A 23,956-nucleotide genomic window follows, 5' to 3' on the forward strand; every position below is an offset into this window, starting at 1 on the left:
GCAGTTCAGCATCCGTATGTCCCTTGACCGTGCTAATGATCCCCGGTTGCGGTGGCCACTGCTTAGAACTGCTAGACAGTGTACTAAATCAGCCAATGGTGGCATGCGTCACGGCGTAGCTTTGGCGCGATATGGAAAGATCTGCTAAAAGCGCGAAGCGTGGACGAGCACCCTCCATCGCTGTCTTTTTCTCAGCCATCGACGACTCTTTGAACTTGTAAAAATGGTGGCACCTAAGCAGTTCCTCGACTATGTTGAAGCCCACTCGACGAAGTTCATCGATCGCCTTGCCGAGGCTGTCGCGATAGCCAGGTAGGTTGCATACAAGTTCTGACATGCGAGGGTTTAATCCTCTGTGGACGACTACAGCATTAGTGGAGATGCTTCGCGCCGTCAGGACGTGCTCAGGATGGCTGCCTGGGTCAAGGCCGAGCTGGAAAAGTTTGGTGTAAAGACCGATGCCATTCCTTTGGGTAAACAGGAAATCGAGGGGCAAGTTCTTGACCTTCCACCGGCGATCGTTGGTCGCATTGGCGAAGATCCTAAGAAGAAGACAATCCTCATCTACGGGCACTTCGACGTGCAGCCCGTATGTTTCGCAGCTTGCGTACGATAGCCACGAGAGCTGACTGCGAGGAATGTATAGGCCAACGTCAGTGATGGCTGGAACACCGATCCGTTCAAGATGCATTTTGACAGAGAAACTGGCAAGATGTTCGGACGTGGTACGACCGACGACAAGGGCCCCATCATGGGCTGGCTGAATGTTCTCGAGGCCCACCATAAGCTCGGCCTCGAGCTCCCTGTCAACATTCGTTTCTGCTTTGAGGGCATGGAGGAGAGTGGCTCCGAGGGTCTCGACGAGTTTATTGCTTCTGAAGCCAAGAAGGGCGTGAATGGCTGGTTTGGTGGTGTCGACGCTGTCTGCATCGTACGTGTCCTTAATCACACTATCTCCATGCATGATATTGATGGCGCGAATGTGCCAGTCTGACAACTACTGGCTGAACGACCGCACACCCGCTCTTACCTATGGTCTCCGCGGATTGACCTACTTCAATATCGTCGTCTCTGGCCCTGGAGCGGACCTTCACTCTGGTATCTTTGGCGGCGCCGTCTTCGAGCCAATGACCGCGGTCGTTGCACTTTTGGGCAAGCTCGTCACACCAGATGGCCTTATTCTCATTCCTGGTGTCTACGACGGCATCAAGCCCGCTGCCGCTGACGAATTGTACGTCCTGTCTCGACCAGTCCCGAGGGCATCTAGGTGGCTCAATTTGTTTTGTCTAGGGAGATCTACCAAAGTCTCGACTACTCCGTCGCCGATCTGGAAGCCGCCGCAGGTGGACACATTGCAATTTCTGATGACAAGGCTACGGTGATCATGGCCCGCATGCGCAACCCGTCGCTCTCCATCCACGGAATCGAGGGTGCGTTCTCGGGCGTCGGTGCAAAGACCGTCATTCCTGCGACCGTCGGCGGCAAGTTCAGCTTGCGTCTCGTTCCGCCGCAACGGCCCGACGACATCCGGGCCAAGGTCGAAAAGTACCTCAAGGAGGAATTTGCGAAGCTCAACACGAAGTGTACTATGAGGGTTGAGTATCTCCACGGTGGTATCCCATGGGTCGCCGACCACAAGCACTGGAACTACGAAGCTGCGAAGAATGCGACCGAGGTGAGCCTGGGTTTAGTTCTCTTCGTCTGCACAAGTTGCCTTGAGGCCCGAACTTGTGCTTGCGTCCCTTCAGTACGGGTACGGCTGCACATGGCTCCTTCCCTTTTTCTATTCTCTCATAATTTGGAGTGGTGACTGACCAATCTCAACAACTCACGCAGGCCGTCTACCTGAAGAGTCCCGATTACACTCGCGAAGGTACGTCTGCGTCCAATTACATTACGACCGCAAATCTTATTCTACGCATTTAGGTGGTTCCATTCCCGTAACCCTGACCTTCGCCGAGAACTTGGGCGTTAACGTCCTCCTTCTCCCCATGGGCCGTGGTGACGACGGTGCTCAGTAAGTGTAATCGCTGCTTCCAGTAGAGAAATATGACCCTGAAGGTTCCCAGCTCGACGAATGAGAAGCTTGACGTCTCCAATTACATTCAGGGTGTAAGTGATTTACTAACCATATGGAAGCTGTCCTTTTAACTCGATGCGTTATCAGACTAAGCTCCTCGGCTCATATCTCTACGAAGTCGCTGAGATTACAAAGGCATGAAGCAGGGAAGCACTGCCATGCCGCAACCCTATGTAAATGTAGCATTACGCAATGGGATCCGATGCGAGAGGTCGCTCCTTGTCCAATTGCTGTATCTGTATCAGTACCACAAGCTGTATCCTCGAAAACAAACGAAAATTGTACTATGCTTGACTCTCGCAATCTTGCAACTCACACGAAGCGCGAAAATGCAAAGCTTTACGGAGCGGGAGTAGTAAGACGTTCCATACAGGTAAAATGAGATCCGGAAACTAGGTCGGTCGTCCTCTTGTGGAAGTATTCCTAAGATTAGATCCCCGGAACCCCCTCGAAGCTCCAGCACCTCTAGCCGAGGAGCTATTACCACCAGAGTCTGGTCCACGCGGGTTGCGGATAGGCTTCACGGCGAGCTCGGGCGGGGGATTGGCTGCTGAGCCGAGAGGCGGAGACGAAGGCTCGCGGGTCTCCGCCGGGGGGCTGGACGGGTTCGACGAGCTGCCAAAGATCCTCTCTCGCGCCGCGCGGTACTCTGCCTCGCGTTCTGCGAGCGACTTCTGCTGCGCCTCGGCAGAGGACGCCGTCGCGAGCGCCGGGCTCGCGGGCGCGGAGGGCCGCTTCAGGATGCGCAGCGACGGCTGCAACGCCTGCGCGGGCACCGCCGTCGCTGGCGCGGACGTCGCGGACGTCGACGAGATAACGAGCTCGGGCATAGGAGCCTTCTTGTTTCTAAGCGGAGCGGAGCGTGTCGAGAAAGTGCGTGTCAGGGCCACTTCTGGGGGGTACATGGTGGAGGGCGAGCTGCTGCTGTGGGGGGCACAGCGAGCAAAGGGGGGGAAGCGCAGGGTGCTTACTCACGCATCCTCCCAGACCTTCTGCGGGTCTTCATCACCGTCGGATTCGTCATCGTCGTCCCAGTCGTCTTTCACAGACTCTGGCGGCCTGTGCGGCTGCGGAACGACAGCTGGAAACCCTGTCTGTGACAGATCAGAGTTAGACTTAGTGCATATTGCATCAAGACCTGCTACACTTACAGACGGGCTGCCCCAAGAGTCAGATGGTGCCGTGACCGACATGGCTCACGATAGTCGGCGTGAGCAACCAGTGGTGAGACATAGCACAAGCGCCCACAAGCTCGGGACCGTGCGTCAGGCGCTTATGAGGTTCGCCTCGCCTGGTGTGCTTCAATTTGAGGTTCGTGTTTAGTTAGATCGTTCACGACTTGCCGACGTGGGGAGAAATGAGCTGAAGAAGATCCGAGGACGTGGGGTAAAGACGAGAGTGTTTGGTATCTCAGAATGGCCTGACCCCAGCAGCATCGAGCCTGCCGCTCAGTCGCAACAGCACCCGCCGGCGAGGCGCGATCATGACGCTGGGTCCGGCGATGTGCTTGAGTGTGCTGGTGAGTTCATGAGCCGTGTCAGCTGTCTGGTTTCACCCTCTAGCTCGTTTAGTTTCCAAAACGCGCATCGGCGCAAGGGACAGATGTCCTGTCGCGCAAATCGACGCCTTTGCAAACACACCCCGCGTTAATCTAGCCATAACCGACGGGTGGAGCGCGACATCTGCCTCGTTCAACAGATGGCTCCGACTGGGGATCCACTGCTTGCAGTTCTTGGATGCGGCGTTGCCTTGTCCAATGACAGTTTGTCTACTTGCCACGCCGTGCACTCGCAAGCATAGTTGGCCATGGACAGATGCAGGACACCACCCCGATCGTCGCTTCATGGGTGACCCTTTCACGTCTTACGTCGGCCCACGCTGCTGGAGCGAGCGGGAAGCCCGGGCCACCGCGACGCGCTTCACTGTGTCACACTGAACGGTATCAACACTGGCAGACGTCTACAATGTAGGAAAGCGACGCGGACGAACCGAAGATGGCGTCGGAAGCACCGCAGGGGCCTCGATGAGTCTCCATCATGTCTTCTCTAAAGTGGTGTTTGTCTATCACAAGATTGAATTGTAGCTGTGCTCGACATGGCCGTAACGTGTGAGGTTCGTCGTACGATGAATCTGGACCTATCATCATCTGACTGATCCGATATTCGCACAGCGTGTGCTCTCCGCTCAAGTCCAAGGAGTCCTAGGCGACTTGAACGCCACACATATCGAAAGCAAGAGAAGAGAACCCAAGGTGCTGCTTTCTTCGCCGCTTCTCCGGGTTCGGCAGCCGTGTCCAGAATAGAATAGAATCCAGCCCTCCGTTTGACCAATCGCTTTTGGGCGCGCTATCCAACGACTCGTGCGCTCCGTGTTTGCTATCGGACTTCAACTTTGCCATCCCTCAATGTTGGGGATGTTCTCCGCAGTCACGACGCGATGATACCTGCCGAGGCTCGCTGCCACCCAATCAGATTGCAAGCACTCCGATGGAGCCTCGTAGAAGATGCACTCGGAATGGGCATGTGGGCTCGTGGGATGTGTCAGTGCCATTGACAGGTCTCTACTATTGTTTCTGTGAAATTTTGTCTGCCTTCTCCGAAACTTTGATTGCTACGAAGGTTGTCCACACAGTCCGCAAGCGAGGCTGCCGCGTCCCTCACGATTCTCACAGGGCGCGGAGCATCAAGACCCCCATAAGCACAGTTCCATGATATTCAAATGAAAATCAAAGTAGACCGGGATGCGAGGCTGATTTTATTCCGCTCTCCGGTTGGCAACCTGGTGCCTCAAAGATGGGATTGCCGAAGGAGCTGCTGACCGCGAGTTTTCCTGCTCGCCGGCACGGTTGGAGCTCCGCCATCGACGACGTCTCAGCCGTCATTTTTCTCAGAGACATACCGTGGGGACATTCTGATTCAGCTTTATCTTATTTTATCCATTTTATTTAGAGATTATGCTTGGGGGCGTCGTGGCAACCGCCACATGGATCATATTGACGCCCATCTCCCATCTGGCTCAATCTCCGATACGATCTTTCCCCTTGCGGAAAGTACGCTGACTGGATTGCGATCGAGCCGCACTGTCGGGCGAAATATTCGGAACTGGTTTCTCTCGTCGAAACTCGGGATGCACCCTGAGAAAGAGTGGAAAAAACAAGCTTAAAATGCAGCTCTCGCACATTTTAGTTTGGAACAAAGCTGCGGATAGTGGGCTACATGGTGTATACATCGTCATTTCCGCGAGATGTCCGAGCACAGTTTGCGTCGCCACCCTTCACGGAACGCATACCGCTTAGGCGGCTTTAGTCGGGTGGCTTCTAGCACCCTGGACGAGGGAAGGTCTTGAAAAAGATCGTGGCAGATCATGCCGTGCCGGAAAAGAGAGAGCATGGTCATCGGTCGTCGCCACCATCGATCGCAAAGCTCTGGGGACGTTCTCTCCCGCCTTTTCCGCGCACTTCATCGATGGGAGAGGCCATTCGACTTCGCGGCGGCCGGTGCCAGAGGCTGCAGAGAGACCTGCCGCGAGTCGCCCCTGCGGCTGGACGACGCGTGAAGTGACGCGGGCGGTAACGGCCCGTCGGGCTGAGCGAGTCGTGGCCGACAATGCGATCACAACTGAGACCTCTGGAAAGTTCACATGGAAGAGGGTGACGGGCGCGCCTCTGACTGGCGATGAAACGTACCTGGTTCCCGCACTAGCGCGGCGGCGCGAGGGGGCGTTGAATTGGGGGAACGTCGGGGCTCCGAGTCCCACAAGGCAAACGGTCACGTCCGTATTGATTCGCGCGAAACGTCTGCGAGGATCACCACTGATACAGGTTTGGCGGAGTTTGAGCAGATGACATGCGAGATCGCCTCTTTGTTGAGCTGAGCTGGAGGAGGAGACCTACGTAAGAAGGACGCAGGAGGCTCGACCTGTTGCTGCCCAAGTCTCCGGTCTGTACGTCATCCTAGCAGTGGGTGTCCATCGCGAGTTAAAGGGAGATTGGGAAGCCCCGATAGAGTACGTAGCTGGTGTCTGTCTCTGGGCAGGGCCTGGTCTGGTCAGCAAGTGACAGACTGCTACCGTGACAGGTACGGAATGTCCCACCCCACCGTGCAGCCGTGATAGACGACGGACTGTCGCGGGAAGGTTCCTGCTGCCTGAGGGGGAGGAGGAGCTACGACCGCCCTCGACCGAGTGAGAAGAAAGGGCTGGTTTGGGTTAGAGTTTGCGCGGGGCGCGAGGACACGTGCAGGTGGCGGAGAAGGAGAGAATGACCATTTCTGTGATGGACAAGCGGCAGCGCAAGAGTACTAGAACCGCAGGGTCTCGCAGCCGCCTCTGTGCTGCTCATCGTCGTCTTTCCTGCTCTCGCTGACGAGTGGAACGAGGATCAGGTCCCGGTCACATTGTCGGCAGGTGCTGTGCCGAAAACCGGTCGACGGACGATCGTCGATCGCATCAAGATTCGCTGCGGTTCCAGCGGTGGCGACGAAAGAGGGAACCCTAGCGGGTGGCCTGTGGTTCGCGACCAGAAAAACAAACAAACCAGAAACACGAAACAGGCCCCCCTTAGCCTGCCTCAACACGGCGGCACGCACTAGCCACGCTTCACGGCGCTGCAGCCGAAAGTCTCCTCCTCTGCCGCGGCTCCTGCCCGAGAACACTTAAATTTTAGGCCTTCATATTCCGCCCGACGCTCTCGCCATACCGGTTTGTGGTCAAATTCACTTTATCCTCTCCATTACTCCATCGCTGACCCCTCCTTTCTCTCTCTCGTTCTCGATTTTGCTTCCGACCTCCCTCAACCGCACCCACCGCCAACGCTCTCTCCCTTCCTCCCTCTCTGGACATGACCTATACCGATCCTAATTACCCTAATCGTCGCTATACCTATGTCGACCAGTATCGTGACCGCCCATTTACTCACACAGGTCACGTCCAGCACCACCCCATCTCTGTCAAGATCGAGGACGTGGACTCTTCGGAGATCCTTCCTGCGCCGCACCCGCAGTACGCCCAGCAACCGTCTCCCTCTTACTACCGTTTCGGAAGCTCTGCCGGCTCCAGCCAACTCCCCAGTCCGTCCACGAGCACGCCAGTCACACCGTTTTCTTTCATGTCTGGAGCGCAGTGGCCCCCGTCGTCCTCTGGCCATGCGGGTGCCATTCCTGGCACATCGTACCAGCAGTCGTACCCTGCCAACCGCATGCACGGCTACAGCCTGCACAGTCCCCTGGACACACACGCGCACCAATCGACACACGTCCTCCCCCCGCTACAGGACGACTATGACGACGGAGAGGATGATGGGCTGACTGAGCTGCCGTCAGGGGTCAGCTTGAGCGGATACACCAGCGCGGGTCTGGATAACTCTGGAGGGATGCAGGGGATGTCAAAGGCAGGGGACAAGCAGGTGCGCCGACGGAGCAGCAAAGCATGCGACCAGTGCAGGAAATCCAAGTGCAAGTGCGAACGCACCAGCATGCAAGAGCCGTGCAAGAATTGCGTGCTGCTCGGCACACGTATGTCCTCCTTTCTTGAAATCTCTCTTCCGTCCCCCGTTGAAGTGGCACGGTGGCTGACTTTCTCGTGCTGCAGCCTGCACCTTCCTTGGCCCTTCGCGAAAACGCGGTCCCCCCAAGGGCTATATCGACGCCATAGAGGCTCGGTTGCATCAGACAGAAGCACTCATCGGGATTCTCATCTCCAGCAAGGATAGCCGAGCCAAGACGCTACTGGAGGATCTCAGCGAGGTGAGTCTCGTCTTGGAATGCCTATCTCTTCGCATCACGTCGTAAGCGAGAACCTGCCATGCATGTTCCGTGCACAAATTTCTCTGTGTGCGCCCCTGCGGCACCGCTTACCCCGGTGCCACGGACCCTGGACACGGCTCTACGCTATTTTTGCGGAGGAGTGGTTCCGCAGCTGACAGTTCTCCTTCGTACAGGACCCGCTTGCCAAAGATATCATCGACCGTGTCAACAACTCGTCGTATGGTCACAAGGGCCGGAAGCGAGGCGCGACGACGAACACGCGATCGAGACCAGCCCCAGTCGAGAGCAAGGGCGGCGACACTCCGGCCCTTCAGGCGACCCAGTGTGTCTGACCTTCCAAATTGAGACATTGATCCAACAGGCTCATGTTTGATCTTTAGCCCCTCGAGCGAATGGCAAGACTCACTCACGGCTCGGCTGGACGCGCGGGCAGCCCAACGGAGCACCTTGGTTGAGAACGGCGAATCCTTCGGCGAAACCGACAACGGGGGGCTCCCGCCGCTTACTTACCCTCCTTCGCCTTCAGAGTCCGGCGGGTCTCAGTCAGATCGCAGGGCACCCCTTACTGTTCCATCATCAGATTCTCGTCCCACTTCGTCTGGGGCCGGCGCCGACGCCTCGCTTTTAGCCTCGGCGGAGGCGGCCGCCGGCGACGAGCACCGGCGACAACGGCGGCGTGTCGATCACGAGAGCGGGGCCCGCTCGCCGTCCAGCACCTCGATCTCCGGCCGTTCGCAGTCCCCTGCCCAGTACACCTGCCTGCCCCCTCACCCTGCCCTCCTTCCCAAGCAGCCCCCTGCGTCCGCGTCTCACAAGGCCAAATCGGCGACCCCAGAGGCCCCAGACCTTGAGATCGAGGGATCCAGCGAGGATGAGTTTTACGGCTCTGGCGAGGACGAGCTCGCCGTCGCCGTCGGCCAGCTCAGCATGAACGAGGACGACCAAGTGCGGTACCACGGCAAGGCCAGCGGTCTGCACCTCTTAGGCAACAGAGAGCGTGAAGACGGCCGTAACGAGGGCGGCATCTGGCGCTTCCCGAAGGCTCGGGTCTGGCCTCCTCTCCCACTTACCGCGCGGACGCCTACCAAGGGCGAGGAGGACTTCATCGTCCGCCTACCTCCGCAGGAGGTCCAGGAGCACCTGCTCGAGCTGTACTTCAGTTACGTTCACGCCCAGCTGCCGATCATTCACAAGCAGACCTTCATGGAGATGTTCCGTGCCCGCAATATTGGCTCGGCCAGCTCGCCCATGTCCGACGCCTCGTCGCCTCCCCCGTCGCAGTCTAGCGCCGGCGGCCGACCCCAGCGGATACCGACCTTGCTTCTACTGGCGATGTTCTCAATCGCTGCGCGGTACTCTGGTACAGGGGGTCCTGCGCCTGCTCCCGGAGAGATGTGGAACGCGGGCGACAGCTACATGGAGGACGCCAAGGTGCTTCTCCACAATATCTACGCCCAGTCGCGCCCCACTACCTGCCAGGCTCTGCTACTGCTTGGCTATCGGGAGGTAGGCATCGGCGCCATGGCACAGGCCTGGGTGTACATTGGCATGGCCGTGCGCATGGCCCAGGACCTGGGCCTTCACAAGAACGCGGACAAGTGGTCGAACGTCGGCAAGGTCCTCTTCACCGACACTCAGCTGCAGGAGCGGCGGCGAATCTGGTATGGTTGTGTAGTACTGGACAAGTACATCTCCGCATACATCGGTCAGTCGCATCGGCTAAACGCTTGCCGACGTGTTGCTCACCGCTCTCGCAGGTCGCCCGGTCGCCATCTTTGAAAACGATTTTGATACCGAGTTGCCCAGCGACGGTGAGCCTGACGAGATGGAAGGATGGCTTCCTCATCCCTCGCCCGTCTTCGTCGGCGATGTCTTAGAAAATCACCCCCCACGCACCACGCCTGTGACGGGTCACGTCATCTCCTGTTTCAACGAGTCGGCAAAGCTCTGTGCGTTCTCACGACATCTCCGCCGATGCCTTACTCATCATCCCCGTTTCTAGCGATCATTCTCAGCATGATCATGCAGGCCGTCTACCCCATCCGTCCGCACACTTTCCGCCAGCCCGAGTTCGCGCGCATTGAGCAGCTTCTCGACAAGTGGTACATCGACCTCCCAGAGCATCTGCGGTTCGACCCGTCGTCGCCGAAGTATTACACGCGGCCGCCGCATGTACTCACGCTCCACGCACAGTACTGGTGCACGGTCATCTTACTGCATAGGCCATTTACCCGCCACCTCACCGCGATGTCCAGTAGAGGGTAAGTGTAGCAGCTCGCTCGTCGAGGAATAGAGGGCTGATCGGTGGCTGCAGATTATCGCCTTCGATTCGGGAGCAGGAGCTTCGGGCGAATGCCCGAAAGAATTACGACCAGTGTGTGAGGGCTGCGAACCAGATCACTGCCATTGTGTCTATATACGCTGAACACCACTGTCCACGACGAGCCGCCGTTTTCCTGTGCTTCTACGTGTTCACCGCAGCAATCATGCACGTCTCGACTCGTAAGCTCGTCAACTATGTCTCTTTCGGCACATGTGCTTAAGTTTTTCCTAGTCACGACATACGCTGCCGATCCCCAGGCCAGCGAGGGCCTCCGGAAGTGTATGTTCGTGCTCAACCGAATGCATTACGTCTGGCCGGCGGCTTGGCGTGCAAATGAGCTGTTGCATGGCGTCAAGGTGCTGCCGTCGCAGGGTGTCCCGCTCAGGATCTCGACATCGGAGCGCACCAAGCGCATCGCCGACACCATGGAGGAGGGCCAGACGGCCCAAAACGCTCCGACAAACGGCGGTGCCTACCGGCAGGGACAGGGCTTCGGCGAGAACGGCTCCGGCTCGTCTCAGCCGACGTTCCCTCTCCAGCTCGAGATTCCCTCCGCCGAGCCGCAGCCGTTCTACCAGTCGTACCCGCGCTGGAACGCCGAGAACCCGCTTCCGACGCTGACGAGCAGCCTCTCGACGTCCGTGCTGCCGCAGCAGTACAGCACAGGGATGGTCGACGACCGCGCGCAGCGGTCGCAGGACCGGCCGGGTCGGTACCCGCAGTACTGGAGCGACTACACAGCGATGGGCCAGATAGACACGAGCTTCAATATGCCTGTCATGGGCGGCATGGTTTCGCCGCAGTCAGCCCAAGCCGACCAGCAGATGTACGCCGCGGACCAGTATTCCCTCTATAGTGAGTCATTCGACTTATTCCGCGTTTCCCTAGTGGAGAAGCTTACCCACCTTTCACAGATGACCTATCTCAGACTAATCAGCAATAGTACAAATGACATAGTCATTTCTCTTTCTCGGTCTCCCGACAAACCAAGTATGTAATCTCGTGTCTTGAGCTCTTGTTTCTCCTTGCCACGCAGCTCTTATTTCACACTCTGTATCACTTTCGTTACACTCCACTGTTGCGCGCGCATAACACATGGCACATTGTAGCTTTACAGCTGGGACAATATCATTCACACTTCTTAATGCATGGACGACTTTGATTGCTGCCCGGAAGAATAATTTAGTCTCCGTGTTCTACCTTACACGTGCGTGCGGCCGTCATCTTTGCCAATCTCCCACTGTGCAATCGAAATTTCCGGTTTCCTGGATCGTGGACCCTGGATTGGCGCGACGGTTGCTGGCTGAATGGGGCCATCTGAGAAGACTACCCCGCAGCTCGGGAGGTCCAAAACGTCCCACACCTCGGCTGCAGCGTGCTTTCTCTACTGAGCATTCGCTGTGAGCGTAGCAACATTGCGCGGAAGATGGACATTACCTTGGCGATGGCCCGCCTCGCGCTGCTGTATCGACTCCTCAATGACTCGAGTTCGAGCGCGGCGACGTCATGATCGTCCCCCGTGCCGCCACAAAGCTTGTCATTTTGGATTACCGGGCGAGATATCGATCGGACAGGCGGCGTGCTGCTCCTAGCCGCGAGATTCGTCCCGCCTGGCGCGGAGGACTGAGGACCGGAGCGAGGCGGAATATGAGATGAAGCAAGCTTTGAGTTGCGTGCGATCGACCACGCCCCTGACTCCAGGTCGTGGGCTTGATCTTCATAACGGATCAAAGGATGTGGCGGGGACGAAGCGTCGTTTCGTGGGGGAGAGAGGCAACTGGGCATTTCAACATCTGTCCGAGATGCCAACAGGTAGCGATTAATTAACAGGGCAATAGACAGCATGTGATTGCAAGTCTTGTCCGGCTCCAAGAGAAAGCGACACTCTCACCGGCTTTCGCATCCACGACCTTGTCCACCCCGAAATCACGCCCGAGTCCTTCGAGAGCATCCTGCAGCGAGATCCGCGTTAACTTCCAACGTTTATGGACGGGCGTCGTGCGCGTATTGTTCGGCTCCGACGTTGTCTCGGCTAACTGTGGCGGCGGCGGCATATACAGCGTCTTCTTTGGTTTGGCTCCCGAGGCGATCTGGACCGGCTTTTGGGGAAACGCGAGAGGCAATCGAAACTTGCTGACCGACGCATCCTGTCTGACAGCTTTTGCCTCAGACTTGCCTTTCTTCTTTGCAGGAAGTGTACACCATTCAGAGTCAGGCGAGGAGGGAAAGGCTTCGCAAGCGTCTCGCTTCGTGCTGCCATGAGGACCTTCGGCGGGAAGAGGGGAGCATGTGGAAAATTGTTCTTTGCGATGAAAGTTAGGAGATGGGCGTAGAGGGCTAGAGAAAGCTGGAGCATTGTTGCGCTGGAAGGAATCATCCGCTGTCCGGGGCTGTGATGGAGGGCGTGGCCTGATATCGTAGCTGAGACTCGGTTCGGGGATGATTGAGTGCGCCATAGTGGGGGTAGGGGAAGATATGTGTCGAAGGTGACGTCTTGGGTCCGTTGGCTGAGTTGATGACAAGATGCCGGTAGGAGAAGAGTAGACTCCTCGCGCCGAACGGTCGTACGTAGGGTCGCGAAGAGCAGGACGAGAGATCGGACTAGATGCTGAATGCCCATGAAGACTTGTGTTGGTGAAGTTTGGCGCAGTCCTGGATGTGATCGCGGCTGCTGGGCCTTGGCCGATATGGAGTGGTCTCGAAACAGTACAGAGGGGCCCTGATATGAAGATATAAGTGAAGAAACAAGGTTTCCAGAGCGTGAGATGACGACTTGCTTGTACAATCCGTTTCTTCGGCGTATATTTGCGAGTTGCAAGCTGTTTGACCACCGGCCCTAACTCGCTTCGCACCTACAAGATCAAATTTCCGTGAGTGAGCAAGAATGGTATAGTGATAATAAATATATCTGCGGGTTAGTCACACACGAACCGGCACTGAGTGATTGTGCGCAAGGTGAGGATGCTAGCATGTCTTCAATAGCTTCAATCCCTCGAGAGAGAGTATTGGGATACGCATCATCACACCCAGGAGAGAGGAGAGAAGCTGAGCCCGCTGCAGGCGAAGACGGTTGCCACCCAAGCGTGATATTGGGAGAGTTGTTAGGTTCTGGAGGGAGCAGAGGCAAGCATGTGCGCATATATGCGGGGGATACAGCAGAGACAGCACTTTCAGTGAGATTTCTGGCCGCCAGGGATGACTTCTTTGCCGATTGCTTGTTTAGTGCTGTGGCATCCTTCGCGGACGGTCTCGCGCGAGGTAGGTCAGCAGGATTGTGAAGAGAACGTCCAGGAGTCGTCGGTTTTAAGGAAATAGCACCAGAGTCTTCTTTTAACTTATTTCCTTGCTTCTTGAATGCTTCTGCAAGTGGGCCGTTGGAAGACTTTGCGCTCGTACGGAGAGTAACCTGGTTATTTGACGGGGGTCGCTGAGGGCGGACAGCAGCGTTGACCTTGGCTATAGACCAGGGATTAGGCTTGAATACAGCTTCGTCATGGCGGGAAGACAGGTCCAGGTCTTTGATGAGTTTAGCATCTCCAGAGATAGGTGCACATTGGCTCGAATCGTCTGAGCTGCCTAGACCAGAGTCGCGATCCGGCGGCGAGTCGTCGTCGGAATCAGAGTCAGGAAGATGGGCATTGTGGCGAAGGTTATGAGACCAGCAGTCAGTATGTGCCGCCTTTGTTCGCTGGTTTGGGGACATGTTGAGAGCAGGCGTTGGAGTGGGTGGTCCGGACGAGACGAGCACTTGTAGACCAGACGCCCATAGTTGTGGCGGGGAAGTGCTGCGAGTGACGCGGGCTTGGGAACGCTTTGAACAACGAACGAGATCTCCTCAGCCTCCATCACATTTACCGCTGTCGCTTCGCTTTTGCCTCGCTGCACAACGGTCAGACGTATACCAGGGCCTCTCACCACGCAGAAACTCTGTGAACAATCGCGAAATTGCATCGAGCCGAGCCGACGCTACCATGACCGCCACCGCTGCGGAGGGTCCCTTTAGGCCCGCCCCTCCGACGCCTGTCGAGTCTCAGAAGATGAATCAGGTTCTAGAAGTGCTTGCTGGTGCATGTACGGAGCAGCAGGTGTTGAGCCTACTCAGAAGGCATAGCGGGAATATCGAGCGCACGATCCAGGCACTACTGGACGACCCGAACAGTGGAATGGACACTACGCCCACAACAGATGACTTCCTTGGCTTGCACAGTCTCCGTGAAGCTGACATGCAGATGCGAGCCCAGGCACCGCCGCATCCTCGTAGTCCCCCACGTGAGTGTATCTCGAGACTCGCGAGGAACGACCCGCAGCTCATGGATTACACGGACAGCTTCGAGGCCAGAGAAGCCAGAAGTTCCTCCAATAGACCTTACAGCCGACGACGAATCTGAAGACCTCAAGAGAGCAATGGCCATGTCCCTCGAAGAGTCAGGACCGACCTTTGGGCCAAGTACTCGAGCACCAGATCCCAACTGGGCGGTTGTCCCTTCAAATGTTCGCCGCCTTCTCTGGGTCGTACGCATCTGACCTGGTTGAAATTTGCAGGTTGCCGTCTCTGCGCTGTCTCAGGATGACCAGGACATGCACCAAGCCATAGAGGCCAGTCTAAGCGAAACACTGTCCACGGAACAACCTTCCAAGAAGCCTCTGGAAGAACGGATTAGGCAAGGAGAGACGTACGTAGTGTCTCTCGTGTGTGGTTGTCCTATAGTCTCATGATAATTCATATGATATCAGTCCTGTCGCTCTCCGAGTGTCTAATCCCCGTCACATTTATGCTGCGATGGTGCTACATGCCCTCTACTTCGTACCACAAGTCCGCAAAGCTATATGCAGCTATTTTCCGATATCAACTCCCGCAGAGATTAGTGAAATCACGCTAGATCCGGATAACGCCATTGTGCCTCCGGGCGGCGGGCCAGGTCTGCCAATGAATTGCTCAAGGCATGCGGCCTTCTGAAGATTTTCATTACCAGGCCGGAAAGTATGGGCACTATTAGAAACCTTCGTCTACATGGAATATTCAAGGTTGTCCGAACTCCATGCTGACCAGCTCATAGAAGACATTGCGGTGGACCCATGGAGTAGACCAAACGAGGGCCCTGGAGATCTCGCATTTGGTAGGACATTCCTTCGTTTGTTTTGGCTATTTAATGATTGATTATCTAGCATTCTACGAGAAGATCGCCTTAGCTGTAGAGTCTGCCTTACACGCTGACGCTGCGACAGATGCCTTGAAGCAGGATAGTTGGCAAAGGTGAAGTCTAGCTGGTCGTCTAGGCGCGGTTCATATCTTATGTGTCAATTTTCAACAAGACTATTCTTCTTTCGCCATGGACCCAGCAATCTCGAACCCTATCGAGGGCCCTTCACTCAGAACTGTGACTGCGCTATAGCTAAGATCTCGGTGTATGGCTTCCTGGACGCTAACGACCTCGTCACCTGTCTGGCCAAGGAGCTGAAGGAAGCATCCGATGATCCCTTAGCACCACAACTCATCCTGAAGCCGTCCGATGTTGTCGCGTTCCAACTTACCCGCAGTTCGAGTGACAGACTGCGCTTCAATTTTCCCGCATACTTCTACTTGGACCGGTTCCTGTACGACAAGGCCTCTATGGCTGGCGAGAAGCGGAAACTGCAACAAGAATTACTTGGGGAGGTCGTGCAACTGGAGGCAACGAGGGCCGCACTGACGAAGTTTGAGGTAATGTTATAGTTGGACTCACGACGGAGCTAATCTTGTTTACAGGGTCGGGACATACTGGCAGATTTGCGGTCGGCGGCCTACTACTACGAGAACGTTGTAGAAGATGACAGCGACGAGATGCGGAGGGGCACAGTGCAGGATACAGCAGCAACTTTGCGTAAAATCATCGGGCAAATCGAAGCAGAACTTGAATGTAAATCTCGCGCTGATCTTCGTCGTGAATATACCCCTGATGGATTGACAGCCACCGAGGCATCCATAGAGAAGTGCAAGGCCGAAGCAGAGCGGGCCTTCGACTGTCCGGGACTGCAAGATTTCAGGGTACGCATGACGTGGGCTCCACTGGACAGATAATTGATATGCACTCTCAGTATGAGCTACGTGCTGTGCTTATGCACGATGGATTCTACGGCCGGAGCCATCTCTACTCCTACGTCAAACGCAGAGGGATATGGTGGAAGACCGCAGAGAATACCACAATCGAGGTAGGCATGTAACGTACGTGTCTGTGTCTCAATCTCACTCTCGCAACGCGTAGGTACCCGAAGCGGAGGTTCTCGAAGACCCTGCCGGTCTTCACTTGGGTGCCGGACCATTCTTGCTGATCTACAGCCGCTCTGTCCCGCAGGAAGAAGAGAGCGTTAAGCTGCCCTGGCCCGAGGGAATCAAGGTATCGTGTTACGTACGAACTGCGCTTATGATAAGTCTGACGTGTGAACCCGCAGAACGATGTGAAGGAGAACAACATGGCATTTTTTGAGGAACTGGGTCCTGAGGCGCTTGCCAACATAGAGGATCCAAATTCCCCATTGACGACGATTCAGGCCATGGCGATTGACACACCGACTGACTCATCATCCATGGTCGTCGAGCCGCCGTCGAGGGCAGATCCGATGGATCTTGATAGCTAGATAGCACGCATTGAATGATGTACAGCTAATGGCGATCTGTAAGTAAGAGCAGTCTTGAACTCTGGGTTACACAGGCAGGACGCAATGTGTTGCACAGCAGAAAGCAGTAAGTGACGTGGCATACAGTACTGATTGTGTATATCCGTTTCAGGACTGCCGTGAGTCTTTCCCTGCCTCACAGCATCCGCATGGATATCCAACACTAGTACTGTGGGCACAGTTAGAGCGTGTCATGATAGACCGGCAGGAGCGCGCTCGTGGACTAACCTAAGCCCTATCAGGACCCGCAGAGACCGCACTGTGCCATACCATGGCAGGTCTTGCTGTAAGTGCTGCGTTCGGTCTCTTGACTAATCGTCCACTGAGAAGAAAACCCACAGATATACTGGGGCTTCATAATGCAGTGTTGATTGTGGTTTGGCACATGGACACCGACCCCACGCCAGCTGATGCAAGTACTACGTAAAGCCCATTGTCAGCAAGGCTTATTCTTGTCCGTATAACGGTCCTGCCACATGAACCGTATGGTTCGGCATACTCGGTACGGTCCGATTAAGCCTTCAGAATCATGCTCAAGAATGCCCATACAGCAACGTCCCCTAGTCCTTTTGGTGGCCACATGTAGGCTGAGGCAGAAGACGCCGTCAACTAAGTCCGTCGACGGACAGATCAGCACGCCGAGGCTAGCTGCAATTTAGTAAGTGGTGTACAGCTGTCAATATCCACCGTACGTAATATGCGTGGTGCCCGTAGATGATGCAACTGGGGGCGATGCTCAGGGTCCCATCCTCGGGTTTAAGCGCCTACCCCCATGTCTAAGGAAGATGTCTTCGTTCGAAGCAGCAGGAAGAACATCATACAGTCTTGAGCGATCTCGCAGTTGCTATTCAGGTCTACTGTGTCGCCGTATTACGCTGAGCGAGCTTCATGAGATGCTGAAAGTTCCTGCGCGCCTTGACCTAGGCTCAGAGTCACCGGGCTGTGTCAAGTCGGCATTGTGAAGGTGGGAAAGGATCTCAATTTTTTGATATTGCACAGACTCTCAGCTGCGAAGCTAAAGGTACAGGTTCAGAACCGCAGTTGGGGTCGGTATAAAACTTGGGTTTCCTTCCCATCTCTTCACTAGACCCTCCGCAATGTTGCGACACCTTCAACGTCGATTTTCACGCAGGGGGAGAAGCTGTCGAGCTGCTAGGGGTAGCGGAGAAAGTGATGGAACACCCCCCTCGGAGCCGACACTGGCCGCAGACACCCCCATCCTCGCGTCGTATGAGAGTAGATCGGCTTCCGAGGACGACCTATGCGACTCAGATCACAAAACAACCCCTATGGAGACATGCGCATCTTCCCTCGAGATTTTGGCGGCGTCGATGCCAATTCCATATCCTTACCCAAACCATCCAACGTTGAAGAGTGATTCGGAGCCGTCACTGAGCCGTCTCGTTCCGATAGCACCTCAACTGGATCGCGGTCCGCTCTTCTCAAGGGCTGAACGCGTGCTAGATGGGCAAGGTGCTTCAATCCCTTGCAATATACCACATTCTGCTGACACATTTACTTGCGCAGGAGAACGTATTGACGATCTCCAGCCGAGCAGTGATACGATCTCGGATACCACCGCTGCGGTTCAGATGCTACAGAAGGGCATTAAGACTTTTATGGACGACTATCATTGGTTCATGAAAGCTCTGGACGAGGTCGCTAAGATCCATCCGTTTGTGGCCGGTATGCTTCACGGCTGCGAACCAGAGACAAAGACTGACAGAGGCTAGCGGCGATCTTGGCCTTTAAGGCAGTATACAGTATGGAAAGGACACGTCAAGAGAACGACAAAAGAATCATCGCGCTATACGTCGCAATGAAGGACATGATCAGGGTCTTGGTACAGTCAGTGTCGACGTCCGCTTGATTAATTGATTAGCTTAAGCGTGAAGAATATAGGTTAAGAACCATCGAAGATCCTCACCATTTAGGACCAGACGGTGTCACTATAGAAGGCCGACTGCAATCTCTCGTGAGGCAAGCAGCGGAAGATATTAAGGACTGCGCAAATGCCTGCGATACTTACTCGAAAAAAAGGCTGCTAGTGAAGGTACTCAAAGGTCCGATCTGGGAGGCACGGCTTGCCGAGCACGTCGCCCGCTTCCACCAGTTGAAGAAGGAGCTGAAGTTTGCGCTGTCGATCCATACCGCCACAACGACAGAAGGAATGAAGCTCACCTTGAACGCTCAAAATGACAAGTAAGGTTACAGACGGTATCTTTAACTTATCGTGCTCACATCAGCTACTAGTCTCGTAGTTCTTGTCAGCCTTCTGCAGAGCGCGCTGCACGAGCTGAAGTCACCGGAGGAGATTCTCATGGAGGCCAAAGTTGACGAACGAGGCGGTCCGCTATCAGTACAACACAATGACAGCGCGCTCCGCGAACTGCTCGAGTTCGACTATAGCCTCGAGTCCTTGAGGAACAAGGGGATCCGTCGCATATGGAGCGCACCCAATCTTCAGCTTGATGTAGATGACGCGAAGCTTAGACCGGACATGAGCGAGCGAACCATGTTGAACTCCGCCGTCGTCCTCAATGACGTCAAAGATGGTCTTCAGGAAGATTGGGAAACCGCTCTACAGAGAAATATGGTTGTCTTTCAACGAAAGTTCGCGCTTCAGCGACGCCTGCAAGAGGACCTCTCTGCTATTATCCACGAGGGTAACGATCGTGTCATACAGGAGCTGAGAACGGGGCCGCACGATGGCATCTACGACGAGGCATGTTCAAATTCTTTTCGCGAATTCAATAAATTGACAATCGCAATCATCAGGAGTTGAGAGAATTGTGGAGAGAGATGGTTTGTGCGTTCTATTCATACGACACTTGCGTCTTACATTTATTTGCGGCAGGGATGGAAGACCAACGTACCCTCTAACAGGTTTGCCGTGACCCTCCGCGACCATTTTCAGAATAAATCCAGGCACCACGGACCGTTTGAAGAAACATCGAACTTGAGCAGAGACAGCTGGACCACCGATTTCATCGAACTTCTGTATGTTCAGCGCATTAAGGAGGCCTTTGACGAAGACGGCTCCGGCTACGTTACTGTCGCAGAGGTGAACAGGTTCACGGAGCAGCAGCCGAGAATCTTGGGTTGGAGGTGCGTTTTCTTACCACGTCCTTGCTACATAATAATGAATGCTACGTCTAGTCTGCGCCATTGGCTCGCTTATTGGACTATCGGTGAGTCAGTTCAACAGGCGAATGTCGGGACCAGGACAGTCATACCGTCGCAATATAGGTTGGCACATTTCAGCAACGTGGTATCGAGACAAAATACGCCGAATCTTTGCACGCATGTTCGTACTCAGGCGTCATGTTCTTCCACGAAATCGCTCCCTGGTGGACAATTACCTGCATCAGACATGGACGGACAGTGCGAAGATTGTGGAGTCACTGCAGCCGGCCGCCTCTATCTTGCGCCACTTCGACCATAAGTTTATCGACTACCTCTCTTCGGAAGAGAGGAGAATCAGGGAGAACCTGGAGGGCATCAACTACAACCTTGATGCGGTAGAGACCATTGTGACTGTCGTAGGTTCTGGAAGAGTGGAAGGTGTACGTTCAGTCACTCGCTCCTCTTCCTTCTGAGTCACGAGCTAACTTAGGCCAGTATATTTTTCCACTGCTTTATCTATTACTTCGAAATCACTTGCAGCTGTTTAATCTGGCTCAAGAGCAGGCAATGTGCGAACACGTCTTCGCGGTGTCCGTGAATAGCCTACTTCATGTACATCAAATATATTCTCAGCGCTATCAGCAAATCTCAAGTGAGCTAGCATTTTCTGAAAGTCCTGCTCTTTACTAACAAAAAGTGAAGCACTACTTCTGCATAGAGGCCTGGATGTACCACAACATATCAAGAGATTTTCATGTGAACTAGTGCGTGCTTTGTCATTTTGTGGGCCTCCTCGACGATGCCGACCAGAACTCCCATTCAGTTTGAATACTATCATGATGCGATACCCATGTGGAAAGCACTCCGTATGCAGATAGATGTAGACGACGAAACCGTGGATACGCACGACCCACCGCCTGCGACTGAGCTTCCTGGATACCTTCCTTCATGCCAACACGTCCACCAATTACTGATCCCACTGCCGCGCGTCTCTGGTGACTCGACTAGGGTTCAACCAAGGGAACAGGGCATTCTAACTGAAACCGGAGACATGTACGTGACGTTGCTATCCAACCTATTTCTGTGCTCTTATAATGCGTGTAATCCATTCGCATAGCTTTGGCCAGTGGAACGGATTCGTATACAGTCACACAGAGTACCCAATCTTCCTCATGACCTCATTCCACGCACGCCCGAGTCATTCGCAGGAGCACCATTTCGAGGATCACGGGACACATTTCGGTGCTACGTATCGCCTGCTGGGCCTTTGCTCGCAGACCCGCAACCATCTGCGCGTCCAATTCAGCATACATTACTCCCAAGAGTTTCGATCTAAATATTTTTCCGGATATCTGAAAGACGAACATACCATCGTTGGGTCCGAAGGATGGACAGAAGATCCTAAGACTCATCAATATCGCTTCATTCTCAAGAGGATCCCGGCAGAAGTGATGTGCTGCCGCCCTTCACCCTCAGAATTTCGGCAGAACCGAATTGCAGCTTTGTGGAAGTACGCCCGCTCCGCGATCATCTATCACGTCCGAAAGGAGAGTTGTTCTAAAACCTTCTTCGCCGAGCGGCGTGAAATTCGCAGCACACTCATCGAATTCGACATTCGCAACTACACTTCATATGGACGCCCGCTTGACCAGCGCGAGCGTCTTCTCTGGACGGCGAAACGGGGAGCTATTACAGCTGAAGACGCAGCGTTCTATCGTGCCATGAGAGACGCACAACTCGCTCTCGTACCGAAGCATCTGTGAGTTGTTGACCAGACGACGGTTTTATGTCGTATTGATCACTCTTTCGCCTTCAGCGGAGTGGAGTGCGCAGGCTGCACTTACCAGGTCAGAGGTGCACGGATCATTTGTTTGGACTGTCTCTCTCCCGATGGTGATTATACAAATACGGTCAACTTCTGCGACGATATGCGATGTCGGTCAGCGAACATCAAGCAGCAAAGAGCAGGAGCGATTCTTCATCACCCTTCTCACGATGTTGTCAAGGTCCGGACCGTCCAACACCTCAGGGACATGTATGCTCTAGAAGAAGTTTCTCGAGCCGCACTTCTCTCAGCCAAGCACGTGCTGAAGCATAGTTTTGCTCCGGGTTTCTCTGTGGACGAAGAGTCTCCCGTTAATGGCAGCATTGTGGAAGAATATACCCAAGCGAAGTCGAAAGCTCAAGGTCCTGCAATTTCGCCGGTGCGCAAGACCTTGTCTGGGAAGAGTAAACGACCTGTGTCGCCTCAGCGGCGTCAGTCTCATTCAACAGTCGCGTGTGGTGTCTGTGCCGCCGGCCTCGACTTGTTGAGCAGCTGCTGGTTCTGTGTAAACTGCTTTGATGAAGGTAAGGTTTTCTTACTTCTCTCTCGGGATTTACTGACAGTGGCACAGACTGTCGATTCTTCATTTGCAACGATTGTGAAGCTGGAATGCTTCTACCATGCGCAACGTGCAATAAACCATATAAGCAGCTATCGTGGTACCATGGCTCTCGTCCAGGTGCGCAACCATCCATCACTTGCGATGAGCCCTCCTTGACAAATCGTTTTGAAGAGGATTCCTTCGCATGCAGTGCCTGCACTGCCCTCCGCGACGGCGCGCTTGTCTCTTCACGGTTTCCTCATAGCTATACGCATGCTCTCGTGCAATGCAAACCAGCCATGCTTGGGAGTAGGGCAAGTTCGGTTGATGACGCTGGCGCGTACACTTCAGAAACAGCTATATCTGAGCTGCGTCAACGCGTGCAGCAGCTGGACAATAGGATTGAGGGGTTAGAGGAGGGCCAAAGTCGGCTAGAGCACATGGTTGGACAAATTCTGTCAAAGCTGGCTGCGATGTCCTCCTCCGTTCCAAGCTCAACAAGCTCCAAGGATTTGTAGTAATGCTTTCGCTATTGAATACGTTGTACATGAAGAGCAAATGGATGATAACGTAACACTATTATTTTATAGAGATTGCCGCGATACAGATCGCTATACAGATGTCAATACGAACGATGCATGGGTTGTATAAACGGGTGGGGTGGAGACAATTGCAGCTCTATGCACGGTTCAAAAAGCTGTAAGCGGAATGGGTCCTGCTAGTCGCAGAACGAGACTGCGAGGGTCTTCCCGTGGCTTCTCAGATTTTCTGGATCTGGATTGTCCAGCTCAGCCATGCGCCGCGCAATTCTGGTCTGGTCGCGGCCTAGGAGCCAGGTAAGCTCTAGCACACCCAGGCCGTTCACGTGAGGCCCGTGTCTGTTCGGCTTGGGCCAGGGTTGTCTGGTGAGAATGAGCGCGATGAAGAGCATCATCCCTGAGATGCCGGTACCGAGCCAGGGCTGTACGAAGTTGTGAGTGTTGGATATGATAGCTTGCACCTGAGCGGACGTACCTGCCAGTGTCTGATCTTTATTTTTGGTGTCTAATCAGGCCGGGTGGAACTTATCAGACCGGTTGCGCGGGACTCACCTGCAAAGAATATTGAACCTTCTCGGATCCTCCCTGAGATTGGTCACCAACAGAACGCACAGCAGCTGCCACATAGCTCAGCGACTGAGACAAACGAAAAGTACCACATGGAAGCTTACCTCGCCAGAAGACTGCTGCGATAGCCTGCTCCAGTACCTCTTCTAGTTGCGTGATATTAGGATTCATGACGTCTGTCTGATAATATCCAAGTGCTTCCATAACATTACTAGTCAATGAATATTAGAAGCTCGTTGAAGCAAAGGTTCAGCGGGGATGCTCCTTACTCTTCTAGCAACGTAAGCGTGTAGTTACCGATTCGACTGCTACCTGGAACTTGGAAGAGCTGAGTGGCGTGACTCGGGGGGGAGATGGCCCCAAGAGAGCCTATCTACGGCCCGGTACAAGTAATCAGTATGGTAAGGTTATGTAGGAAGCTGACAGGCTTACATTGGATAGAGTGGGATCTGTCGGCGCACCTGGGAGCGTCCAGTCACTCCAAGACTCTGTGTGGTTGAAAACGAAGGACGTGTCCGCCTGGATATACGGGAACGACT

At 54.7% G+C, this 23,956-nt stretch overlaps 6 protein-coding genes across 6 annotated transcripts; 4 read left to right on the forward strand and 2 right to left on the reverse strand.

Annotated features, from left to right (window-relative positions):
- Positions 1-190: 190 nt before the first annotated feature.
- PHACADRAFT_254061 (uncharacterized protein) lies at positions 191-2,394 on the forward strand. Its single transcript, XM_007394533.1, has 9 exons — positions 191-312; positions 370-589; positions 647-931; positions 990-1,231; positions 1,291-1,675; positions 1,837-1,873; positions 1,927-2,017; positions 2,070-2,112; positions 2,168-2,394. Exons 1-9 carry the CDS (start codon positions 224-226, stop codon positions 2,219-2,221), a joined length of 1,446 nt encoding a protein of 481 aa, XP_007394595.1. The 5' UTR covers positions 191-223; the 3' UTR covers positions 2,222-2,394.
- An 11-nt stretch (positions 2,395-2,405) lies between these two features.
- On the reverse strand, positions 2,406-3,293 carry PHACADRAFT_254064 (uncharacterized protein). Its single transcript, XM_007394534.1, has 3 exons — positions 3,232-3,293; positions 3,056-3,174; positions 2,406-2,926 (listed from the first exon to the last, which is right to left on the reverse strand). The coding sequence occupies exons 1-3, from the start codon at positions 3,271-3,273 to the stop codon at positions 2,473-2,475; spliced, it is 615 nt and encodes a 204-aa protein (XP_007394596.1). The 5' UTR covers positions 3,274-3,293; the 3' UTR covers positions 2,406-2,472.
- Positions 3,294-7,238: 3,945 nt separating this feature from the next.
- PHACADRAFT_254069 (uncharacterized protein) lies at positions 7,239-11,298 on the forward strand. Its single transcript, XM_007394535.1, has 9 exons — positions 7,239-7,590; positions 7,667-7,821; positions 8,016-8,164; positions 8,223-9,547; positions 9,600-9,791; positions 9,845-10,103; positions 10,157-10,344; positions 10,397-11,020; positions 11,080-11,298. Exons 1-9 carry the CDS (start codon positions 7,275-7,277, stop codon positions 11,106-11,108), a joined length of 3,237 nt encoding a protein of 1,078 aa, XP_007394597.1. The 5' UTR covers positions 7,239-7,274; the 3' UTR covers positions 11,109-11,298.
- A 454-nt stretch (positions 11,299-11,752) lies between these two features.
- On the reverse strand, positions 11,753-12,921 carry PHACADRAFT_254072 (uncharacterized protein). Its single transcript, XM_007394536.1, has one exon. It carries the CDS (start codon positions 12,619-12,621, stop codon positions 11,989-11,991), a length of 633 nt encoding a protein of 210 aa, XP_007394598.1. The 5' UTR covers positions 12,622-12,921; the 3' UTR covers positions 11,753-11,988.
- Positions 12,922-13,975: 1,054 nt separating this feature from the next.
- On the forward strand, positions 13,976-16,990 carry PHACADRAFT_207955 (uncharacterized protein). Its single transcript, XM_007394537.1, has 12 exons — positions 13,976-14,434; positions 14,493-14,656; positions 14,708-14,838; positions 14,900-15,084; positions 15,139-15,282; positions 15,332-15,419; positions 15,479-15,866; positions 15,912-16,062; positions 16,114-16,190; positions 16,241-16,354; positions 16,408-16,539; positions 16,595-16,990. Exons 1-12 carry the CDS (start codon positions 14,137-14,139, stop codon positions 16,778-16,780), a joined length of 2,058 nt encoding a protein of 685 aa, XP_007394599.1. The 5' UTR covers positions 13,976-14,136; the 3' UTR covers positions 16,781-16,990.
- Positions 16,991-17,876: 886 nt separating this feature from the next.
- Positions 17,877-23,474, forward strand: PHACADRAFT_172445 (uncharacterized protein). Its single transcript, XM_007394538.1, has 15 exons — positions 17,877-18,292; positions 18,347-18,505; positions 18,553-18,667; positions 18,722-19,021; positions 19,073-19,544; positions 19,598-19,624; positions 19,677-19,927; positions 19,979-20,010; positions 20,069-20,385; positions 20,486-20,597; positions 20,648-20,709; positions 20,769-20,998; positions 21,063-21,704; positions 21,762-22,294; positions 22,342-23,474. The coding sequence occupies exons 1-15, from the start codon at positions 17,917-17,919 to the stop codon at positions 22,827-22,829; spliced, it is 4,116 nt and encodes a 1,371-aa protein (XP_007394600.1). The 5' UTR covers positions 17,877-17,916; the 3' UTR covers positions 22,830-23,474.
- The last annotated feature ends 482 nt before the right edge of the window (positions 23,475-23,956 follow it).

Source organism: Phanerochaete carnosa (genome assembly GCF_000300595.1).
Source record: "Phanerochaete carnosa HHB-10118-sp unplaced genomic scaffold PHACAscaffold_4, whole genome shotgun sequence".
NCBI lineage: Eukaryota > Fungi > Basidiomycota > Agaricomycetes > Polyporales > Phanerochaetaceae > Phanerochaete > Phanerochaete carnosa.